This window comes from Struthio camelus, chromosome 22 (assembly GCF_040807025.1).
Source record: "Struthio camelus isolate bStrCam1 chromosome 22, bStrCam1.hap1, whole genome shotgun sequence".
NCBI lineage: Eukaryota > Metazoa > Chordata > Aves > Struthioniformes > Struthionidae > Struthio > Struthio camelus.
In genome coordinates, this window is record NC_090963.1 from 2,740,268 (window position 1) to 2,759,611 (window position 19,344).

Genomic DNA, 19,344 nt, shown 5'->3' on the forward strand with positions numbered 1-19,344 from the left:
AGCCGTTGGAGTCTAGCGCAGGGCTGAGCGCGGCGGCCCCTTGGGTCTCCGACGGCGCCGTTGCAGGCGTGAGAGCCCCTTTACCTCTCCTGGAGGTGAGGAGCTGCGGGCGGAGCGCGCTGGGGACGACGGCGGGCTGCGGCCGGCGGGGGGCGCGCGCCCGTGCCCACACCCGGCATGGCGGCCGGCGGCTTCGGCCCGTCTCGCGGGAGGGCGCGGGCGCCCGGCTGCCCGTACTCGGCATGGCGGCCAAGGGGGCCCGGCAGCGGCCGCGGGCAGGCGGCGGCGGCGGCGGGGAGGCGGCCCGGCCGCGGGCGGAGGCGGCGGGCGCGGAGGAGGCCCGGGCGGAGTAGGTGGCGGGCGGGGCGCGGCGCGCTGGCGAGTAGAAACCGAGGGGCGCGTGCCCACTCCCCGGGCTGAGTGCAAGCGTCGCGCGGGGGGGAGGGAGAGGTCGGCAACCGCCGCGCGCGGGGGGCAAGCGCCTGCCGGCGGTCAGCAGCCCCCTCTGGGGGAGGGGGGGTGAGCGACCGTTACTGCGGAGGGTTTTTACCCAGCGCCGGGGTTTCACACGGCAGGCCCCGCAGCGGGGCGCCCTGGTGGGCATCCGCGGGGCTTGGCAGGCTTGGTGGAAAGGGGTTTCCTTGGCTTATCCAGAGCAGCTCCGGCTCCCCTGGCGCCGCAGCAGCCAGTGCCTGCCTTGCTGTCTCTGGGCTGGGGGCGGTGGATGCGGTCGTGTGGGGCTGGCTGTCAGTGGTGGGGTGGGCCCCGAGGGGTGCAGGGGCCTTGCTTCAGTATCATGTAGGCGAATGGTAGTGGGAGGGGACTGTGTGCCCCCCAAAGAGACCAGCGAATAAGTGTCACCTGTGCTCACCAAATGCTCTAAATGAACTTTGCCTCATGGTGGAAATTAAGAAGATGCAAACATGCTTAGAGTAGCAAGGTCTGAAAGGAAGAGAGCAGTTCACAGGTGTTGGTCAAGGCGATGTTTTCAGATAGCGAAAGGCTGTTCAAAACGGAAGGATTTCTTGGCCCCTTGGAGACCTAGTTATTTGCTGTGACCCTAGGCACTACTCTTGATCCTGTTCCTGAGTTTTCCTGGTGCATGTTTGTATTTTTTCTTTGGAGTAGACCATCTGGGAACAAAGCAGGACAAGTCTGGGCCCCCGAAGGATCTACAGCTTTCAAGTGTCTCATCTCAGCCAGGTTCTGTGCTGCTCTCTTGAGCAACATCTCGGATTGTGATGAGACATTTAACTACTGGGAACCGGTAAGTGGCTTCTCCTTGGAGGGATTTGGCAGTTTGCACTTAGCCCGTGCAAATGTAGATTTATCTAGAATGCGAATCTGTGCTTTTTCAGAGGAAATGTCTTACTTGAGCGTTCAGTAATGGGAAATGTGAAACTGCGGACTCCGTTTGATGCACGTTTATTTGTTCTTTTAAATCACCTTTGTAGACACACTACCTCGTTTATGGGAAGGGGTTCCAGACGTGGGAATACTCTCCAGCCTATGCCATCCGATCCTATGCTTACTTGTGGCTTCATGCCTTACCAGCCTTGTTCCATGCTAAAGTTCTGCAAACTAATAAGGTAAGTGAGACGTACCAAGGCTTCTCTTGTGAGAAATTAATGTGCCTTTAGTCTGGGTTAAACAATTGCTTTGTCTGTTGTCAGTGATAATGGAATTGCTGTTTGTGAGGGTTTGTGAGGTGACTCAGGAGTGGGGGGGGGGGTGAAGGGAAAGTGATTGGAGAGTTGCGGGGAAGTGCTGTCATGCTCTTTGTTCACTGAAAAGCTGTCTTGGATGGATTGGGGGCTCCCTGGTGTTGTCAGTGTCTGCAGGCCTGGGGGCAGTTAGCCAGGGGTAGCAGGCTCTCATTCAGTGTGCGTCAGTGGTTGATTTCACCCCCATGTTTCAGGAGCTGCTATTATTTTCCACCGCAGCTATCAGTGACTGCTTTGATTTTTTCTTTCGATGAACTATTTTTAAAAACACATATTTTGCAAATGACATTGTGAGCTGACCTTGCAGGAGTGTAAACAAAACCGCTGAACGTGCATTCTACTTGAGTAGCCTTTATCATGCTTTGAATGTTTCTCCGCAACAGAACATAGGGGCATTTGTGGTGTTGCATGGTATTCGGTTACCTGGAGCATATTAGTTCTGGCAAATGCTCTTCTTTATGGTCTTCCAGAATAAAGAGGGATAGGATCAGTCAGTTCAGTGCACTGTGTTCACCTTATTTGCTGTAAAGAACCTCTGGATTAGAGGGCTAGGCCTCGAGCTACTGGGAGCTTTTGCCATCCCTTGGTGTGCAACCTGGGTCTACAATAACATGCTTGTTCTCTGCTGCCAAACTTGCTTCATTCTGTTCAGAACTTCTGTTCTTGCGACCTGCTTGTTAGCAGCAGGTGCATCAACTTCGTTGCAAACCTTGTTCTGACTCTGGGTCCGTCTCCTAGGTTCTTATCTTCTATTTCCTCCGATGCCTCCTGGCCTTCCTGAGCTGCATTTGTGAACTCTACTTCTATAAGTGAGTACAGGAAGCTGTCTGCTGTGAGTGTTTTCAAGCAATGTGAACAACATATTCAGTTCTTGCTACAGAAAACATACCCTGAAGCCCGTACGCGAATGTCTCTGCCAAATTGGGTTGCTTCACAATGAAACTTAAAAATATATGTCCTCAAGACAACTGAGTGAAATATTGGTCAGAATTCCACTGTTAGGACAAAAATCTAGTCTGAGATTCACCACCCACGTCTCCACTGCAGTGTTTTGCCTTGGCTACCCTCTTTTTCTCACTGATACCAGCAAGTAAGGTGGGTGTGTTGTAAACTGAGCTCTGCAAGAACGGAGATGGGTGCTGTGTGTATGCTTATCATAGTGATTTTTAGTGGGATGCATTGATAGTTGCTCTCAGTGGTGTATCTGCCAATGGCGATAACATCCACTAAAAGCAGTAGCCTGAACATGCCATTACCTATTTAAGCTAGATTTTTATTTTTCCCGGCTACCTCTTCATTTGTGGCTTTCAAGCTATTATCTTGCATGACTTCTGTTGGCAACAGTCTGGTTCTAAGGACGTGAGCTATGACTTTTGGCACGAAGTTGCCGTTGGTGGGATTTTGTGATGGGTGGAAGCCTTAGACAGACTGATGTTGCTATAGCAGTGCAAACTCCCAAGCATGAACCTGGTGCATAGTAACAAAGTGTTGTTGTAGAAAAGGTGCTGGTCTTGATGGACCATAACGTTGGACTTTTGAACAAGTCTAGTAGTTCCTGACTTCCAAATGCAGTTGACGTTAGAGCAGACCTGGTTTCTACCAGAGTTTTGCGATGGTGTAGCTTGGGAGGATCTGAAACCCCAGGCCAGAGGTGACCATGCTGCTCTTCGAATTGCCCTCACAGGCTGAGGAATGAAAGTTGCCCAGCTTAAAGCTTTGGGGATGCTCCAGGAATTCCCTGTGGCTCTGCATGCATTGGGTACTGTGCTTTTGTATACTGAGAATATTTCTGTGATCTCTAATTCTCTCTTGCTTTCTTAGGGCCGTGTGCAAGAAATTTGGGCTGCATGTGAGTCGGCTGATGTTGGCCTTCTTAGTTCTCAGCACTGGCATGTTTTGCTCATCTGCAGGTAAGTCTCTTCAGCAGTGAGGTTCACGATTACCTTGTCCATAGAAACCAAAGACAGATCTAGAGAGAAGAAAAATCACAGCACTAAAATCTCTCTCTAGCAGCCAGCACCCTGTGCTAGATAGTTTGCTCTACTGTGTTGCAGGTATTCCTTGTGGCAGGTGTGGTGACAGAATAGCTGTTGATTCAGATGACGTTCCCTGCATCACTTTCTTCTCTCTTCCCTCTTCCAAGGCATATTTATTTCTACTGTAGCCTCCTATCTCAGGGCAGTAAAGCCATGCCTTTCAGACAAGGTATTGGCCTCTTCCTTAAACACGGTTTAATCTAAGGAAGGAAGGCCATGTTTTTTGCGTTGTCATTTGTCTTTGTGTCCTGTCCCTTCTGGCTGGCTGTTCCCATCTGCCAAGTAAACCACTCTAAGTCTTAGAAAACACCTATTGTGGGTATTGAGTAAAGTGTGAAGAGAGGCCTTGAGCAAGAGTTTTCTGTGTAGTGTGTACCAAAATTTAAAGAAAGGGTAATATCATAGCTTAAGAGTGCTGAGATTGCCTATTTTGCCCTTTTTTGTTTATGGTGAATAGAGACTGGATTTTTGCTTCATTGGTCTTAGCAGCGTTAGAGGTCTCTTCATTCTGTCGTTATGTCCTGCCAGTCTGACCCCAGTTGTTTCAGAGACTGTGCCTGGTCAGCTCCCATTTCCTGCTGCTTTTTGTTCACTTCATTTTTTTCAGCCTAGCAGGCTGCAGAGGATAAAGCAAGTGTCACAAAGTGGTTATCCACCTGCAATCATGGATGCTCTGAAGTGAATTCTGCTGCTGGGTGCCACTGGGGAAAGAAGCCTTCACACCTAAAGGAAGTATTTCTGGTCTTGGCAGAACAAGAGCAGGAAGCCTCTTTTTTGCTTCTACTGAAATAAGAGCTTCCAGTACAACATCCCAGCTCCAATGGAATCAACGAGAGATGTTTAGCCTTATCTTGGCCTCGTGCAGTTCTCTAACTGTGGGAAAGCTATGCTAACTCCTTTCTTTCTTTCTGTTGCAGCTTTCCTCCCAAGCAGTTTCTGCATGTACACCACAATGATTGCCATGACTGGCTGGTACATGGATAAGACCTCTGTAGCTGTGTTGGGGGTGGCTGCTGGAGCCCTTGTTGGCTGGCCCTTCAGTGCAGCTCTTGGGTAAGGAGAGGGATGTTCAGGAGTTTTGCACTTTGTCAAATATTTGTCCCCTATTGTTTGGGGAGAATGTAGGGGCCACAGGGCTGGAGGAGCCACAGCCTCATTTCTTTGCTTTTGAACAGTTTAAGTTTGGGAGCATTTCCTGACCCTAATATATGGAGAAGACCTGAGCTGAATGAGTGGAATAGGGAGTAGTAGCAGACCCCAGTGCAGTGATGTTTCTCCTCCAGTTACTGTCATGCTTGTTTCGAGGGGACAGAAAATCTCATGGTGGGGCAAGATAAAGTCTCCAGTTGATACCTGATCTCTCTTTCAGGCTTCCTATTGCCTTCGACTTGTTAATACTGAAGCGGAGGTGGAAAAGCTTCTTAAACTGGTGTGTGGTATCGTTGATCATGTTTCTGGTAAGTCCCTGTAACAATGCAAAGAAGGAATGGATTGGGCTTGCAATGAATGGAAGGAGGGTTCTGTAAACAAAATCGCATAAAGCTTTTGGACTGTTCAGCCGAAAGCTTCTGGCACGCCCTACATCATAGACACTTTCTTCCAGGTGCCCTTGGTAATTGTGGACAGCTATTACTATGGGAAGCTGGTAGTTGCACCTCTCAACATTGTTTTATACAACGTCTTCACTTCTCATGGGCCTGATCTCTATGGTAAGTTTAAGATAACACAACAGGAAGGTAACTGGTCACTTTCTTGGTACTGTCAGGGGACAGTGACCTACCACGTTTTGTTTGCTGATCCTTTGGCTGACATACGCAAAAGCAAAGAGCTTGCAAGCTCCAAAGAGTGTCAGTTTCAGCTTTTTGCCACGCGGTGTCTCTCTCGAGCTGGGAATCCATTGGGCATTGTCACATTTCCCGTTGGGTTTCCAGTGCTTTGAGTTAAGCTGCTTTTGTTCACCTTTTAGCTTTGAAGTTCTGTAAACCGTCATGAGATGTCTCAGCAATCCCACATCACAGCAGAGAGCTGTTAGCAGCAAACTTGTCTGGAATGCAACGTGAACGCAACAGGCACAAATGAAATTGTTTATTAACAGTTTGGATTTGCCCTAGTGTGTGGTTACGTTTCCAATGTGCTTTCTAGATGTTTTTTCAGAGTGGTTATTTATAATAAAGACCTGGACGACTCATCGTATGTCTGAAAAATGCCAGTTACGCACTTGGATCAACTGCCAATTTAGTTAGAGAAGCCAAGGAAAGGGGCATCTGCATGTGTATGTGCATGTGTGTGTCTGTCAGCTTTAATCCCGTTCTTGGCTGTTCTTGTTCTTCGCAGTCAGGGTGCAGAGCCTTGGGAGAACATGTAGCAATGCAGGACCCATCGTTCTTTCAGTTCACGTCAGGTCTTTGCAGACTACCTGGTTCCACGCTGTGCTTTGGGAATCGTCTTATTTGACAGCGTGTGGCCTGGGCTTTGCTGGCAAGTAGCATCTGTGGTTACCGCAAAGGCATCTTTGAGACTCTGGAGAAGGAAGAAAGGTTAACTCATTCCCCATGCTGTTCTGGCAGTCCTGCTGGAGCCAGGGCAGGTTTGACTCGCATAGACTACACTTGATCTCCCTGTTTCTCTTGGATGACTAAATTGTGAGGGGGGGGGGGGGAGAAAAATCTTTATGACAATGACAAGTGGCAGAGAGTCCAGAAAAAGCAGCGATAATAATATTTAGGCTCCTGTTTCCACTTTTCATCTGTAAGCCCTTCATAGAGTTTATAAACATTTCCTTTCTTCTTTTTGGCTTAAGCAATATAAAAATTATCTCTGCTTTCCAGAGCTGAACGCAGAGTAAAGGAAGTGTCTTGCCTAAGCTTGCAGAGTGAGTCAGTAGCAAAGACAGGATTAGTGTTTCATTCCGTATAGTTTTAATGTTAGCAAAAATTCAAAATTGATTCAGACAACACCGTTTCAGACAACATGTAGTTAGATATGGAAATAATTGCCATGGGAAATAACTAAGCTGGTAGCCTCCACTAGACTTAAAAAGGGGTTAGAAATGTTTATGGATCTCAAGGGGAGTCAGAGTTGTCATCATCAATTATAATGTCAAATTTAGAACGGGTGTTAAACCTTATACTTCAGGGTTTAGGGTAATCTCTTAGTGTTAGAGACCAGGATGATATCTAATCTGCAGGCAAATCATCTGCCTAGCATGAGATTCCCTGGTACTAGCCTTTCAGGATACTGAGTGACCCAGATCTCAGATCTGAATCCTCCTGGCAAAGCCATGGTCTTTGTTTGAGAGCTGCCATTGCACTTAGTTGCTCGTATATCCTGTAGTGTTAGAGTTGAAGAGTAATAGTGTATTATGTTTCTAGCAGAGCTAGAGAGGGGCGTTTTGCTGGAGGAAACTTCAGGGAGCCTTATGGCACAGGATCTCTACCATCTCCGTAATCTGTTTCAGCCCTAGTGAGGTTTTCCAGGAGGAATTCAGCAGTGATTAGTAGTGATGAAGGCTTTCTCCCGCAGTGCCCTGCAGGCTGTATTTGGAGGCTCACTTGAAGGTCTTTTTTGAGTGGTGACTTGTTCATTGTGTTGTGGCACAACAGAGTGATGGCTACCATGCTGCGGTCCTTCATTTCTGCAGGAAGGCTCTGAAGCCTCTTGCTGTGACTCTTCCGTAATGGAAACTCCAAGCTGTGTCTCCGATGGGGTTTGGCACGGGCTCATCCATGACCTTTCTCCACACTGGTGCATGAGTTGTTTCCAGCGTCCTCCAGGGACCAATCTATTCTTAACTGTTTTATTCACAGTGACATTTGTATAACATCCTTGGGTTAATACAAGAGCCTGCCTGAAACTGCTCTTTAATGCAGTGTGGTCAGGACAACAGTGTGTGTTTAGAGAGCTTCGAAACACTTACGAATAAGGAAAGATAACACTACCAGGGGAGATGAAAGGCTGGCAAATCCCTTTTGGCTTTGGAACAGGGATTTCCCAGCTTTCATACGATGGGAGCAAAAGCTGCTGGAGGTTGCAGAGTTATCAACCTGTATCTTCAGTGTGAGCACTGCAGTATCTTTACTTTTGCCTGCAGACTGGAGTCTTAGAGGCAAGGCTGAATTTCTTTTTTCCTTTAGCAGTATACTCCTTCTGGATAGACACTATCTGTGCAAAGAATGTTTCCCCTTGTGGTTATTAGGTTCCTGGAGTCGAGGGAAAGTAGCTTCTAAGCAGATATCCCTGAGCCTGATTCCGAGGCTTTGTGGTGTTTTTGTTTGCATGTATGCTAAGAACACACAATTGGTGGCACAGCTTTTGTCCTACTTCCTGTGATGAGAGATTTGGCTCTGATTTGCAATGCAGTGGCATTTCGGGAAGCTTTGTTCAGCTCAGGCTCAGCCCTGACCAAATGTACTACAGTTGGAGTTTTTTATATGACACCTTGCTCTGTTGAGCCCTGGTCATTAAACAGAGTGAAAAATAAATCAAATGCAGAAAGCAGACTGTTTGTTATACTAGGACTGAATCAGACTTATTTAGAATGAGGGCTGTGACTCATTATCAAGTTATTGTGGCTTAATTAGTGCTTAACAGCTGAGCTGCAGTTTCAGTGTGTATACAGGCTTTTAGCTTGTGATAAATATTAGACAGGGTCCCTTAGCTTAAGCCTATTTTACAACACCTCTGTTTTGTCCTGAGCTGCCCTCACCGTTGCTGTGGTCAAGCTGCAGCATGATGGCTTGTTAAGCTCTGGAACTAATCTGGTGAGTTTGACTTCTGTAAGTGTTCCTGGAGCCTGTCACAGAGCACAAGGTTCGATGCGGTTTCTGGCTCAGTATCTGGCAGTGCTTCCAGTTGCTTCTTCCCAGTGTGGAACTGTAGTGCCATGAACTGCAACTGCTACTTTCTCCTACAGCTGACACTTACTCAGCGCTAGCATATTATCTGTCGTGGCCTGAAGGCGATGCTGTGGAAGCTTGTTCCCATCAGTGCTATGCCTGGAGAGTCCTTCAGTGTCCCTCCCCCTGCATGAAGGACGTTCTCCTAGGCCAGGACTTCTTGTATGCAGTGGGGCTGATGTCTTTCATTGCAGTCCTTCCTCACCTTTCTCAAGGTGATCACCTTGAGTCTTTGTGGATAACAACAGGAAAATTGCCTGGGAGGCAATGAGACTGAATGTGAGTCACCGCAGCGAACCAAGCCTGTGCCTTCTATATAAAACCTGATGTCTGCGAGTTACTTAACTTGCCTTGTGCGATGCACTATTCTCCTCCCATTTGGCTTCCCCCGCTCCAGCCAAAGCAGAAAGTTTGTCCTTGGAGAAGGAGGGGAGGTTCCAGTTCTTACTGCTTAAGGACAGTTAAGTTGCACTGGAAAAAATCTGAGGGACTATCCATTGTGTTAAAACTGTGCTTTAGACCAGCTGACCTCTTTTGTTAGCAGCATACCTCAAGAAACCTCTGGGCCTTTAAATCTGTATCTGCACTGTGGAGGTGCTTCATGAAGTGTCCTTCATTCCTGAGCCCCAGGCTGACAAGATCAGAGACCGGACTAGGGTGGGCCATAGTTCGTTTCCTTCTGTTTCCATAGCAGCCAGGGCAAGTGGAAAGGGAGACAGTGTGGCCCCTAGTCTTTTAGAGATACAGGACTTGACCTTGCTATGCAGTTTAACTGGGGAGTACCAATTTCTATCATTTTAAGAAGACTTTTATCTTATCCTGGCATCATCTGTGATAAAGTGATTGTATGTTTTAGCAGTGAAAGTGGGGAAACAGGCTACATAATTCAGTTCCGGTCCCCTTTTATATAAAAGAGACCTTAGTGCTCTGTAGAAGTAGTTACTGGAGTGGCTTAACCTGTGTTAGCCTTGCCATAATTCCTTAGAAACCTATATTGTGACCCCAGAATGGAAGAATCTGGAGGCTGAGGAGAAACTAAAGCCCACTTTACATACACTTTTTCCAGATGTCCACTGGCAGATATACATGTGATGCTGCACACTGCCTCAGGTGTTTCCCTCACGGACGTTCCCCACCTCATAGCCCTGATTTAGTCCTAGAACGACCTGTTTTCTGCACTCAGTCAGGATCCTCCTCTCGGTGGGTGTTTAGAATTGCAGGGCTCAAAAATGGAGAGTCACCAACAGAGGCTAGAGAAAGGGGAAAGTATGTTGGCAGTATTGCAAAAATTGCTATACAGATAACTGTCGAGTCCGTCGCCTAACGTCTTCTTTCAGTCTACCATATCCTGTATTCCCCCTTTGTCAGGCTGAGAATTATGCTCCTGTGGGACTTGAAAGAATTACAAGGCAAATGGGGAGAGAGAGAGAGAGGGTGAATATCTAAAAACTTGCTCCCGTAATTGCTTTTTGTTTTCAGTGCTAATAGATAAAGATTTCCTAAATGAACTTTGGTTGCTTGGACTGTGCCTCAGTAACTCCAGCTGCATGTTTCTGACATTACCAGTTCACCTTCTAATTGTATTTAGTTGTAGGAGCTGCAGAGGTGTTGGGTTTTCCCTGCTGCTTTTCAGTTGTCTGATTAATTTCAACATGGACCCTTTTTAAGTGGCTCTGATTGCAGGAAATTGCTGCGGCATGTGACATATGTCACAACAGTGCAGTGATTAAAGCCCCCGCGTGTCACTTACCGACTGATTGAGCTAATCACACTGAGAAAGTGGCAAATGTGCAGAACTGGCGTTCTTCATTGTTCAGAATTTTAAGCATCTTGAGTTAAGAGTCCAAGTGAATGACAGTTGGACTGGAATTTGTGTCAGTTTGCATCCTTCCAGCTTTCAACCAACACCTGTCCGTATGTGTTACGACTTGCTGCTGTTTAAGGCTACACTGTAGGAACAAACTGAAGCAGGGAAATTTTACACAGTGTTGACCCTGAGGAGGTATCAGAACTAGCATCTGGATGCACTTTGGTGGAAGCGTCTCAGTTGGATGAAGTGTGAATGTGAACTTTTTTTTTTGTTTGGTTGGTTTTAGTATATTTTCTAGTTCTGCCAGCATGGAATATAGCATCTTCACTCCAGGGTAATAATGATCTCTTGACATCCTGTGCTTCTGGGTTATCCCTGTGTTACTTTCCTGCAGTTAGCAAGAATGAATTAGGAATAGAATTTCCTGGCTTTATCAGTTTCAGCTTCTGCTTTCTTGCTTCATAGGCTTTCATAAGGCAAAGGTGGGTTCTCTGTCACAGCACCTGGCTCTCTGCTAGTCAAGGCTGATGTTAGTGACCTGTGATTCATGAGCAGCAGATGTAACACTGATTATGACCCAATGAAAAAGGAAAAAATAATTCATGAAAAGGCAGACAACAAAGTTTCTGGCATAGACATGACTGTAAGATATTCGGATACTTTTGTATGGCTGTTGACCAGTTCCATTGTCGCTTTTATGCCAGTTTCGTGGGTGAGAGGCAGAACCGCGAGAGTGCTTTGAGTTGGCTCAGGCTCGCTCCAGGGGGCTGCATCCTCTGTCGAACTGTGACATCTTCTCTCCACACCCTTCTGCTCTTTGGTTTCAAGTTGCGTGCAGTGGGGAGCAGTGATATCTGCTGCTGATTATCTCAATTTATTTCAGACAGAGAAGTAATGAAGTTACTGTAACATCTAGATCTCTTACATGTTTATGTTTAAAAAAAAAAAAAAAAAGTTTCCCTTTCCCATGCTTTAGGTACTGAACCCTGCTCCTTCTATTTCATCAATGGCTTTCTGAATTTCAACGTGGCATTTATTTTGGCTCTGCTTGTCCTGCCGCTGACTTGCTTCATGGAGTGTCTGCTCCAGAAATTTCATGGTGAGTACAAGATGGCTGTGAGAGCTGAGCACAGACAGCCCTGATCTCCTGCAGCCTTGCTAGTCAGGGAAGAGTTTACCTGCTAGAGTGCAGCTTTCCTTTACTGGAAGTGAAATGAGGTTCAGGGAAAGTCTTTGGAATAATAGCAAAGTTCTTGGAGCTCGTTACTCAGTTCAGTATTGACGTCACAGTGGAGTTAGCTGCGTAGAGAGGCACACTGAGACGTATCTACTCACAGGGCTGTCTGCGGAAAGGCAGAAATATCCGTCTCTTTTAAGGACGATGCCTTTGTTCCCTGCCTCCCTCTGCGGAAGAACATTGTGTTGTCAAGGCTGAACTATCCAGAGTAAGCTTGCAAATTGTACAGTACATAACCTTCAGCCAGACATGCAAACGCTTTAGCAGTAACTCCACCAGAAATCTTAAGAAGGGAAAGAAACCACGTACCCATTGTTGTTTCCATCTTATCTGCAGCTGGAAATGGTAGACCGGAGTTGGATGAGGAATCTTTTATTGTGCTTTTCCACTGTTGCTTTTTATGCCACTGCCAGAACATTTGCTGCAGCAGTTTGGGAGAACAGAGTTGTTTTTCCTTTTCTTTCTCATTTTTGGGGCTGAGCCTACAAAGACAGGACAGTCCATGCACTGGGAAGTGTCTCTGTAGGTGTGTATATACTGAGAGCAGAGAGAAGAGCTCCCCTGCAGCTTTTCTGCTTCATTTTGAGTTTTCTCTTAAATAAATGATGTCAGTTTAAACACACAGCATTTGGCAAGTGACTGTAGAGAGGAAAAGAGTATTGGGGAAGTGTGAGTTCTCCTCTGCCGTTTTCCTAAGGAAGATTCATGGCAAATGTTAAATGGCAGCAGCTGCCTCCAGATTCATCAGTCCAGTTAGGGCTCTGCTGTCATAATTTTTACTGGATACGAGAAACACTAACATCATAACCTTGCTGCCAATTTATGCTAATGAGTGCTTGCTTATATCTGTTCCTTGGATATGACTGACATACTGTCAGAAACCAGTAAAAGCCCAGTAGGAGATCCTGTCAATGCAAGACTTCCTGCTGTTCACTTAGTGTTTTTGTGCTTAACCGCGGGAGCCGTTCTGCTGGGTGCTTTGTTCTTATTGTCTGTGAAATGCCTTTGGCTAAATTGTTTAACCCCGCTGTTGGGAGTAGCGAAGGGGCAGAAAAAGGATTGAAAATTGTCAGGCGCTGTGCAATTCTCCTCAGTGTGACTAAAATTCAGGGTAATTGTTGTTATTTTTGAATCAGTTATTTCCTGTGTTAAGCAGAAGGTACCTGAGAGACCTCTCACATGCTGTCATTTTTGTAATGAAGCAATGAAGGTTGTGGAAACATCAGTGGCTAAACCTCTTGTAAGTGAAAGATAGATCCAGAGGAGATTCTTTCTGATTTTTGTATGTTCAGCATAATACACAAAAAGAAACCTGGTACTTCAGATTACCTTTTTAGACATGTCAGTTCTTGAGAGATTTTTGTCTCTTTTTACTTGGATTCAGTAAATGAGTCCAGTATCCTCTGCACGCGGTCTCCTAAAGCTTGTCAAGACTGTTGGTGTTTAGGAACCTATGAAAACTCTTCAAACTTCTGTACTGAATGTTTGGACATGTTACTTGGCTTATAGCAGCACCTCTCCTCGGAACATGGAGTATCTATGTCTGAAGGCTGTTATTTGGGTCTGAAAAATGACCTTCTGAATATAAGATATGGTAACATACCTGGTGAGTCTGTGCAGGAGGGCAAATAGGATAAACCTCTTACTCTTATGTTACTACTTTGCGGAGTATATTTTTTCTTTCAGTTCAGAATCTGGGCCGTCCCTACTGGCTGACACTAGCTCCTATGTACATTTGGATCATGATTTTCTTCAGTCAGCCCCACAAAGAGGAGAGGTTTCTCTTTCCTATCTATCCTCTCATCTGTCTTTGTGGTGCTGTGGCGCTCTCTGCTCTTCAGGTAAGTTTTAGTAGGATGGGTCGTTTTTTTAACGAGCTCATACCTTTAGGGAGTTAGCAGTTATAGCTAGCTGACTTCTGTAACGTTGCTTTCCAAAGCTTGGGTATATCCGCAGAATGTCTGCGACTGTGACACAATCTGCTGTGTTTACATGGCTCAGCACAGTCCTGTGTGTAACTTGTCATCATCTGTCTCTAGCTATAGCAGTTTCATTTTCAGACTTTTTCATGGACAGGTGTTAAGACTCTGGAAGCACAGCAGTTATAATATTGAAGGGTGGCATGTTGCTGCTTTTATGAGGTAAACCATAGTCCTCCTGTACAGGATAATGGGAAGTGTCTGGAAAACTGTGAGCCCCGGGATGCAAAAACAAAATTATTTGGGATTTCCTCTCTGAGTGGCATACCTAATGAGCTAATCTAATAATCTTGGACTTCAATGCAGGCTTCTGAATAGCCCAGCAGAAAAGATCAAATTTCATGGCTTTATAACGTGATAACGTTAGGAACTTTTCTGGAATTGTATGAAACGATAAATAGTTGAGGATATTTTCTTGCCACTAACTGTTCCGTTGTGACTTTGACTTGTTCTCCCACCCTGCAAGGGGGAATCTCTGATGGAGAGCAGTTGTGGCGTTGCAGTGCCAACACAATGTAACATCCAAGAGGTGTCACAAGGATTGATAACTTGCCGGTAGTGCTGTGGACCCTTGGCCTGCTGCTGAGCTAGCTTTAAGGGGCAGGAATATGCGTGTGTAGGAAATGCATTTTGTTGTACGCTGATAAGAATCCTTCCCTGATTTGACAGGGGAAAAAGATCTTGTTTAGGCATCAGGAAATTGCTTTTGGCATTTGGAAGAGTCAAAAACTGGATGTTTAATAAATGATGATTAAAACACTTAGTAGAGTAAAACATTCCAAGTCAACAGGAGCCTTGCCAAAGCTCAAAATTACTCATCTCTCCTCATGCAGGAATGCAGTCGCTAGTCCCTGTTATAAACCCTTCCCGCTGTTCTGCTTTGGTCTGCTGTTACCCCTCTGTCCTGCTATACCCCACTGTTCATCTCCTAGCCTCCCCACCAGCACTGTCAGCATCCCTCAAATCACTCTCATGCCACCCCAGTCACTCACTAGATCTATCCTGTCTCTTAATTTCCCATCACTGCTGATGCCTTGCAATGTTAGACTTGGAACACCGCAGTTGAGTTTCAGTCTTTGAGTTCTTACAGGTTCAGGCTCTGTCATGTAAGCAGATTTATTGCTCTAATTGAGAATTGCTGTGTGCTGTCAGAAGATTAATCGGAGGGCAACAGTTTAGAACCGCTGTCAAATACGGCTTTAGGAAACTCTAGTGTGTATTTCTGTCCTGCGTGTTTTAACACTATTTGATGGAGTTTTGTCCTGCATTCAGTATCCAGCTGAGAGCTTAGAACTGATGCCATGCTAACAGAGCAAGCTCATCAGAGAAACTACTCCCTTGAACCGCATGAGTCTGGTTGTTATGAGAAAAATGCAAACAAGTCAAGAGGAACAGAAACCAGATTAGGACAGGAAGTGAATAATCCCTCCTGCACAAAGGTAGAGCAGGAGAGACGGACCAAACCAATTATCTGATGTAGTTTCTCATATTCTCAGTTTATCAGTCATATCAGAGTATGCGTAACTTCATATTTTCTTTTTGTCTCTCTCTCTCTCTCTCCCCTCAGAAGTGTTACCACTTCATATTCCAGCGCTACCGCCTGGAACACTACACAGTCTCCTCCAACTGGTTGGCTCTGGGGACTGTCTTTCTCTTTGGCCTGTTGTCATTGTCGCGCTCTGTTGCCTTATTCAGAGGTTGGTATTTTAGACTTGTCCTGTGCTTTTTGGGGTGCTGGTCTTGACAAGTCTTAGGGCTTGCTGAAGTTGTGCTGCTTTGACTGTACCAACATAGTAAGACAGTCTTGGGAGTTTGGATGTCATTTTACCGGGGAAAGGAATAAACTGTGATGGTCACACTTAAGGATTGACTAGATGTATGTGCATATTACTATAATTATATCCGTTAAAACACTGCTACCCTTCATCTTCAGCCAGTGTGACTATACTGATACAAAGTCTGTATCCAGATCAGTGTTTCTGCAGATACTTAAACTTGCAAACATATGCTCCTACTTGAAAAAGCATTTTTTCCATGTAACATTTGTAATTAGGTGCATATGTCCTTCATGGAGATGGATTAAGTATGGTTCTTAAGTGCTTTCTTGAATCAGGGCCATGCAGTGAGCCTTCCCTCCTCAGCAAAGTTAGGCAGCAGCAACGTTTTTCTCTAGATGGTAGCCATTAACAGTTGGGATAGGAGAACGTCAATAAAGGTGCTGTGGTAACAGCACCTCTAAAACGTGGGGATAGGAATGTTTGGAGTCCAGCCACTTCTTGTTATAGACCATTTCATTTATTCAATAAGTTACCAATTAGAAGATATGTATGGGACATTTATTTGTAGTCTTTCAAGATAAGTCATGCAAATATTGTCTACTTCTTTAGCCTCGCTGACAACTTTCTGCCTCCCGTAGGCTACCATGGGCCTCTGGACTTATACCCAGAATTTCACAGGATTGCAACTGACCCAACTATTCACACTGTGCCAGAGGGGAGGCCAGTTAATGTCTGTGTGGGAAAGGAGTGGTACAGATTTCCAAGCAGCTTTCTTCTGCCAGATAAGTAAGGCTTGATTTGATGAGATCCATAAGTGGGGGCACTTCTCCTAAGAAATACTTATGGGAGTAATCTTCTAGACCTTATATCTCTGTGGACACCAGCATATCCAAAACACGGGATTCAGAGGTCTGGTGTCAACAGATTATGTTGGCCAGGAGCCACTGAAAATCTGTGGTGTGACTGCTCTTCTAACAGGGCTGTCTGCTGTCAAGCATGAAATGCCCTTGGTTATATTTTTGGTCTTCTCCATGCAAAATCCTACCAGCTCCTGCGGTTTCCTGCTCGGCTTTCTAACACTGTTCTCTATAGTTGGCAGCTCCAGTTCATCCTGTCAGAATTCAGGGGCCAGTTACCGAAACCATTTGCCAAGGGACCAATGGCAACGCGGATCATTCCCACGGACATGAACGACCAAAACAGGGAAGAGCCATCGCGATATGTAAGGATTGCATTCCTGTTTTCTTTTCCTTATCTTACTATATCGTTCATATTATTGTAGTGCCTAGAATCAAGGATCAGATCTGCCCGTTTTGTGTCCTGGGGACTGTACAGCTACAGAACAAAAACGAGTTTTCTACAGCACTTAGAAATTTCCCCATTTGTATATCCGGTTTCTGTTTGCATTTCATCTCCCTATTTTTCATTTAAAGAGGTTAAAAAAACCAGCCAAGCAAAAGAAGTAATAATTCCTAGTTGATGCAGTTTTGGGTTGAGTACAATGTGTTCCTGTACACACAGGGGAGTGACCTGAATGAGTAGTTTGAAATCCCCCACATAAAATGTTTGTCACTGAGCAGGGATTGAATTTTTCTTTTGTACTTTCCTTTCTTTTTAAATATGGAGTTACTCATCATATTTGCAAGAGAGGAGAAGGAGTTTAATTTGGAACTTCCTTGAAACAATTGCATCAGTGATTTCAATGGGAAGCTGTTTAAGATAATGTATACCAGTATTATTCATTTGTTACTTTACTTGGTTGTCTTGTGTTACCTAACCAAAAATAGCTCTCACAGATGAATATTTTTTAAATATTGTCAGCTAACTGCTTGTAAAAATTATTTAGCAGATAAAATTTTAGTGGTGCACTAAATATCAGATATTTAGTCATCCTTCCTTTTCTGTCTTAAGGGGTGAATGAGAGGAACTGCCAAGAAATGCACAGTCCTTTCTTCATCCTCTCTCAGCACCTTGGAGGATAACTTTGGTATGTTCATCAGTATATAGGAAGCGCTCACATGTAACGGACCAGGTTTCTGGTTTGTATGGGTGGATGTAGCTTCACTGAAGACAGTGGACATGCGCTCGTTTATATGGCTCATGACTTTGACCTTTTACACGATATACAGAGTAGTTGTGATCAGCTCTCAGAAGCGGATGGAATGCAGTACGGTAACAGAGATGGAGCGTATGTGAGTGAAAGCCAGGATGAATCGGCTGGGTTGAAGCTCTCTTATTTTGAGCCTCGTTATGTAGTTATTGGAAATGGAAGGGAGGCGTGTACCCACCTGAGAGAAGCTGTCTGCTGCAGTGCATTTAATTTACGAAATCTTTTAACTGTGGCGTATTTTTAGCACAGACAGCTGGCTGTCTGTGCGCAGCCTGTGACTAATGGAACGAAACACACTTTTGTTTCATGGTTGTTTCTTAATGTCACCCTACAATTTTGTTATTTCTGATGCAAGCGAGAGGGCCTGGGACATGTTTATTTAGTGCAGTTAGAAATTAGCTACTTGATGTAAATTTTAAATGGGGTTTTAAAACAAACCTTTTCTTCTGAGCTGCTAAAGCATACCCAGATTCAAGAATCAAAAAAAAAAAAAAAAAAAAAGGAAAGGAAAAAAGTCTGCAAGCCCTGGAAAAATGGAACCATACGTAGCAAATAAATCTAAATAGAAGGAGGCTGTTGGTCATTTAAAGAGGGGGGAAAACAAATGTTTCAGAAGGATTATCTGAGCCATAGACAGCTCAAAACCAGTTAATAGCTGGAGAAATGAGACTGATCTGTTGGCCTCAAGTGTTAATATCTATTCCTGTGCTGCTTGAAAATTGCCGAGTAAATCTCACTGTTTCTGTTGCTATGGGACACTGGGGAAAAGAGTGATTTGACCTTCTTGTTTTGCAATTCTTCCTTTCTTAATCGTGTTGAACAGCGCTTGCTTGTACTTGTCCTACTGGGGAGATGCGTTTCTCTCCAAAGCTACTAAGGAGGAGATAAAGGATATTATCTCTTGAAAAGGGGAGTCCAACAAGAACAGTAGATTAGGCCTAAGAGCAGAAACACTGTTTAAAAACTCCTGACTTCAGAGGGTTTTTTTTTTTTAAACACTTTATTTTCACTTTTTTTCCCATTCCCTTCCTCTCTATTTTGAACTGTAGCAATCACTTGCTGCCCATTTTTGAAAGATGTGTTTGAGTGCTTTCAGTGGAACATCTCTGTTTCTGTCCAGCACATTTTAACTTTATCTGTGGTACACCAGACAAGCTCTTGTCATGCTCTGTGTAGCTGGCCAGCATCCATCTAGGCGCTCATGAGAGACGTGCAGTTGCAGAAGTACAGCAACAGGCAGGACTCCGACTTCTGCCTCTGCAGAATATTGTGTCCTCTCCTGTTATTTAGCATGTGATCCAATCTAGTTCTCCTCCACCAATTACTGTAACAGTTGCACCACCTTTATAAGAAAAAGACTAGGAGGAGGAAAAGGAAAGGTGAGAGGAGAAGGCGATAGGCTGTACTTTATAAATTCCATGTGGCTCCATTCACTAAGGCTGATATCTTCTGTCTATTTAAAAAAAAAAAAAAAAATTCAACGTCTGTACAACACTGAAGTCTTGTGTAAACCCTCAAATAAGTGTATAGCATCTGTGCTGGCCTTCTGACCAGGGTGAATATCATCCTTAGCTTCAGCATAACCTACGATAATACACTGTGCTCTACTGGGACTGGTAGAAGGGAAATCTGTCCATCACCTGACAGATAATTCGTTTGCACTGGAGGTTCCAGCTCTTTTAGCGGGGAACATTTAGAATGAAAGAAGTGAGATCTGTCTTACTGTTTGAGGCAGCAACTTGTTTCTCTGATAGAACCTATGTAACTTGTAAAAC

At 45.0% G+C, this 19,344-nt stretch overlaps 1 protein-coding gene across 7 annotated transcripts in view; it reads left to right on the plus strand.

The window, feature by feature from the left end:
- Positions 1-230: 230 nt before the first annotated feature.
- Positions 231-19,344, plus strand: part of ALG9 (ALG9 alpha-1,2-mannosyltransferase) — an 89,941-nt gene continuing 70,827 nt past the window's right edge. For 4 of the 7 annotated variants that reach the window (XR_011135929.1, XR_011135928.1, XM_068916940.1 and 1 more), the window contains exons 1-13: positions 243-349; positions 1,126-1,267; positions 1,455-1,589; positions 2,463-2,533; positions 3,546-3,634; positions 4,678-4,813; positions 5,130-5,217; positions 5,364-5,469; positions 11,442-11,564; positions 13,389-13,543; positions 15,249-15,378; positions 16,098-16,245; positions 16,552-16,681. Coding sequence is in view for 5 of the 7 variants with exons in the window: in XM_068916940.1 (XP_068773041.1) it covers positions 243-349; positions 1,126-1,267; positions 1,455-1,589; positions 2,463-2,533; positions 3,546-3,634; positions 4,678-4,813; positions 5,130-5,217; positions 5,364-5,469; positions 11,442-11,564; positions 13,389-13,543; positions 15,249-15,378; positions 16,098-16,245; positions 16,552-16,681 (1,560 nt within the window). In the remaining 2 variants the exon portion in view is untranslated. Of the gene's footprint in view, positions 350-414; positions 520-1,125; positions 1,268-1,454; positions 1,590-2,462; positions 2,534-3,545; positions 3,635-4,677; positions 4,814-5,129; positions 5,218-5,363; positions 5,470-11,441; positions 11,565-13,388; positions 13,544-15,248; positions 15,379-16,097; positions 16,246-16,551; positions 16,682-19,344 lie in introns of those variants that run through there. The other 3 variants (XM_068916939.1, XM_068916944.1, XM_068916943.1) reach the window with 2 other exon arrangements.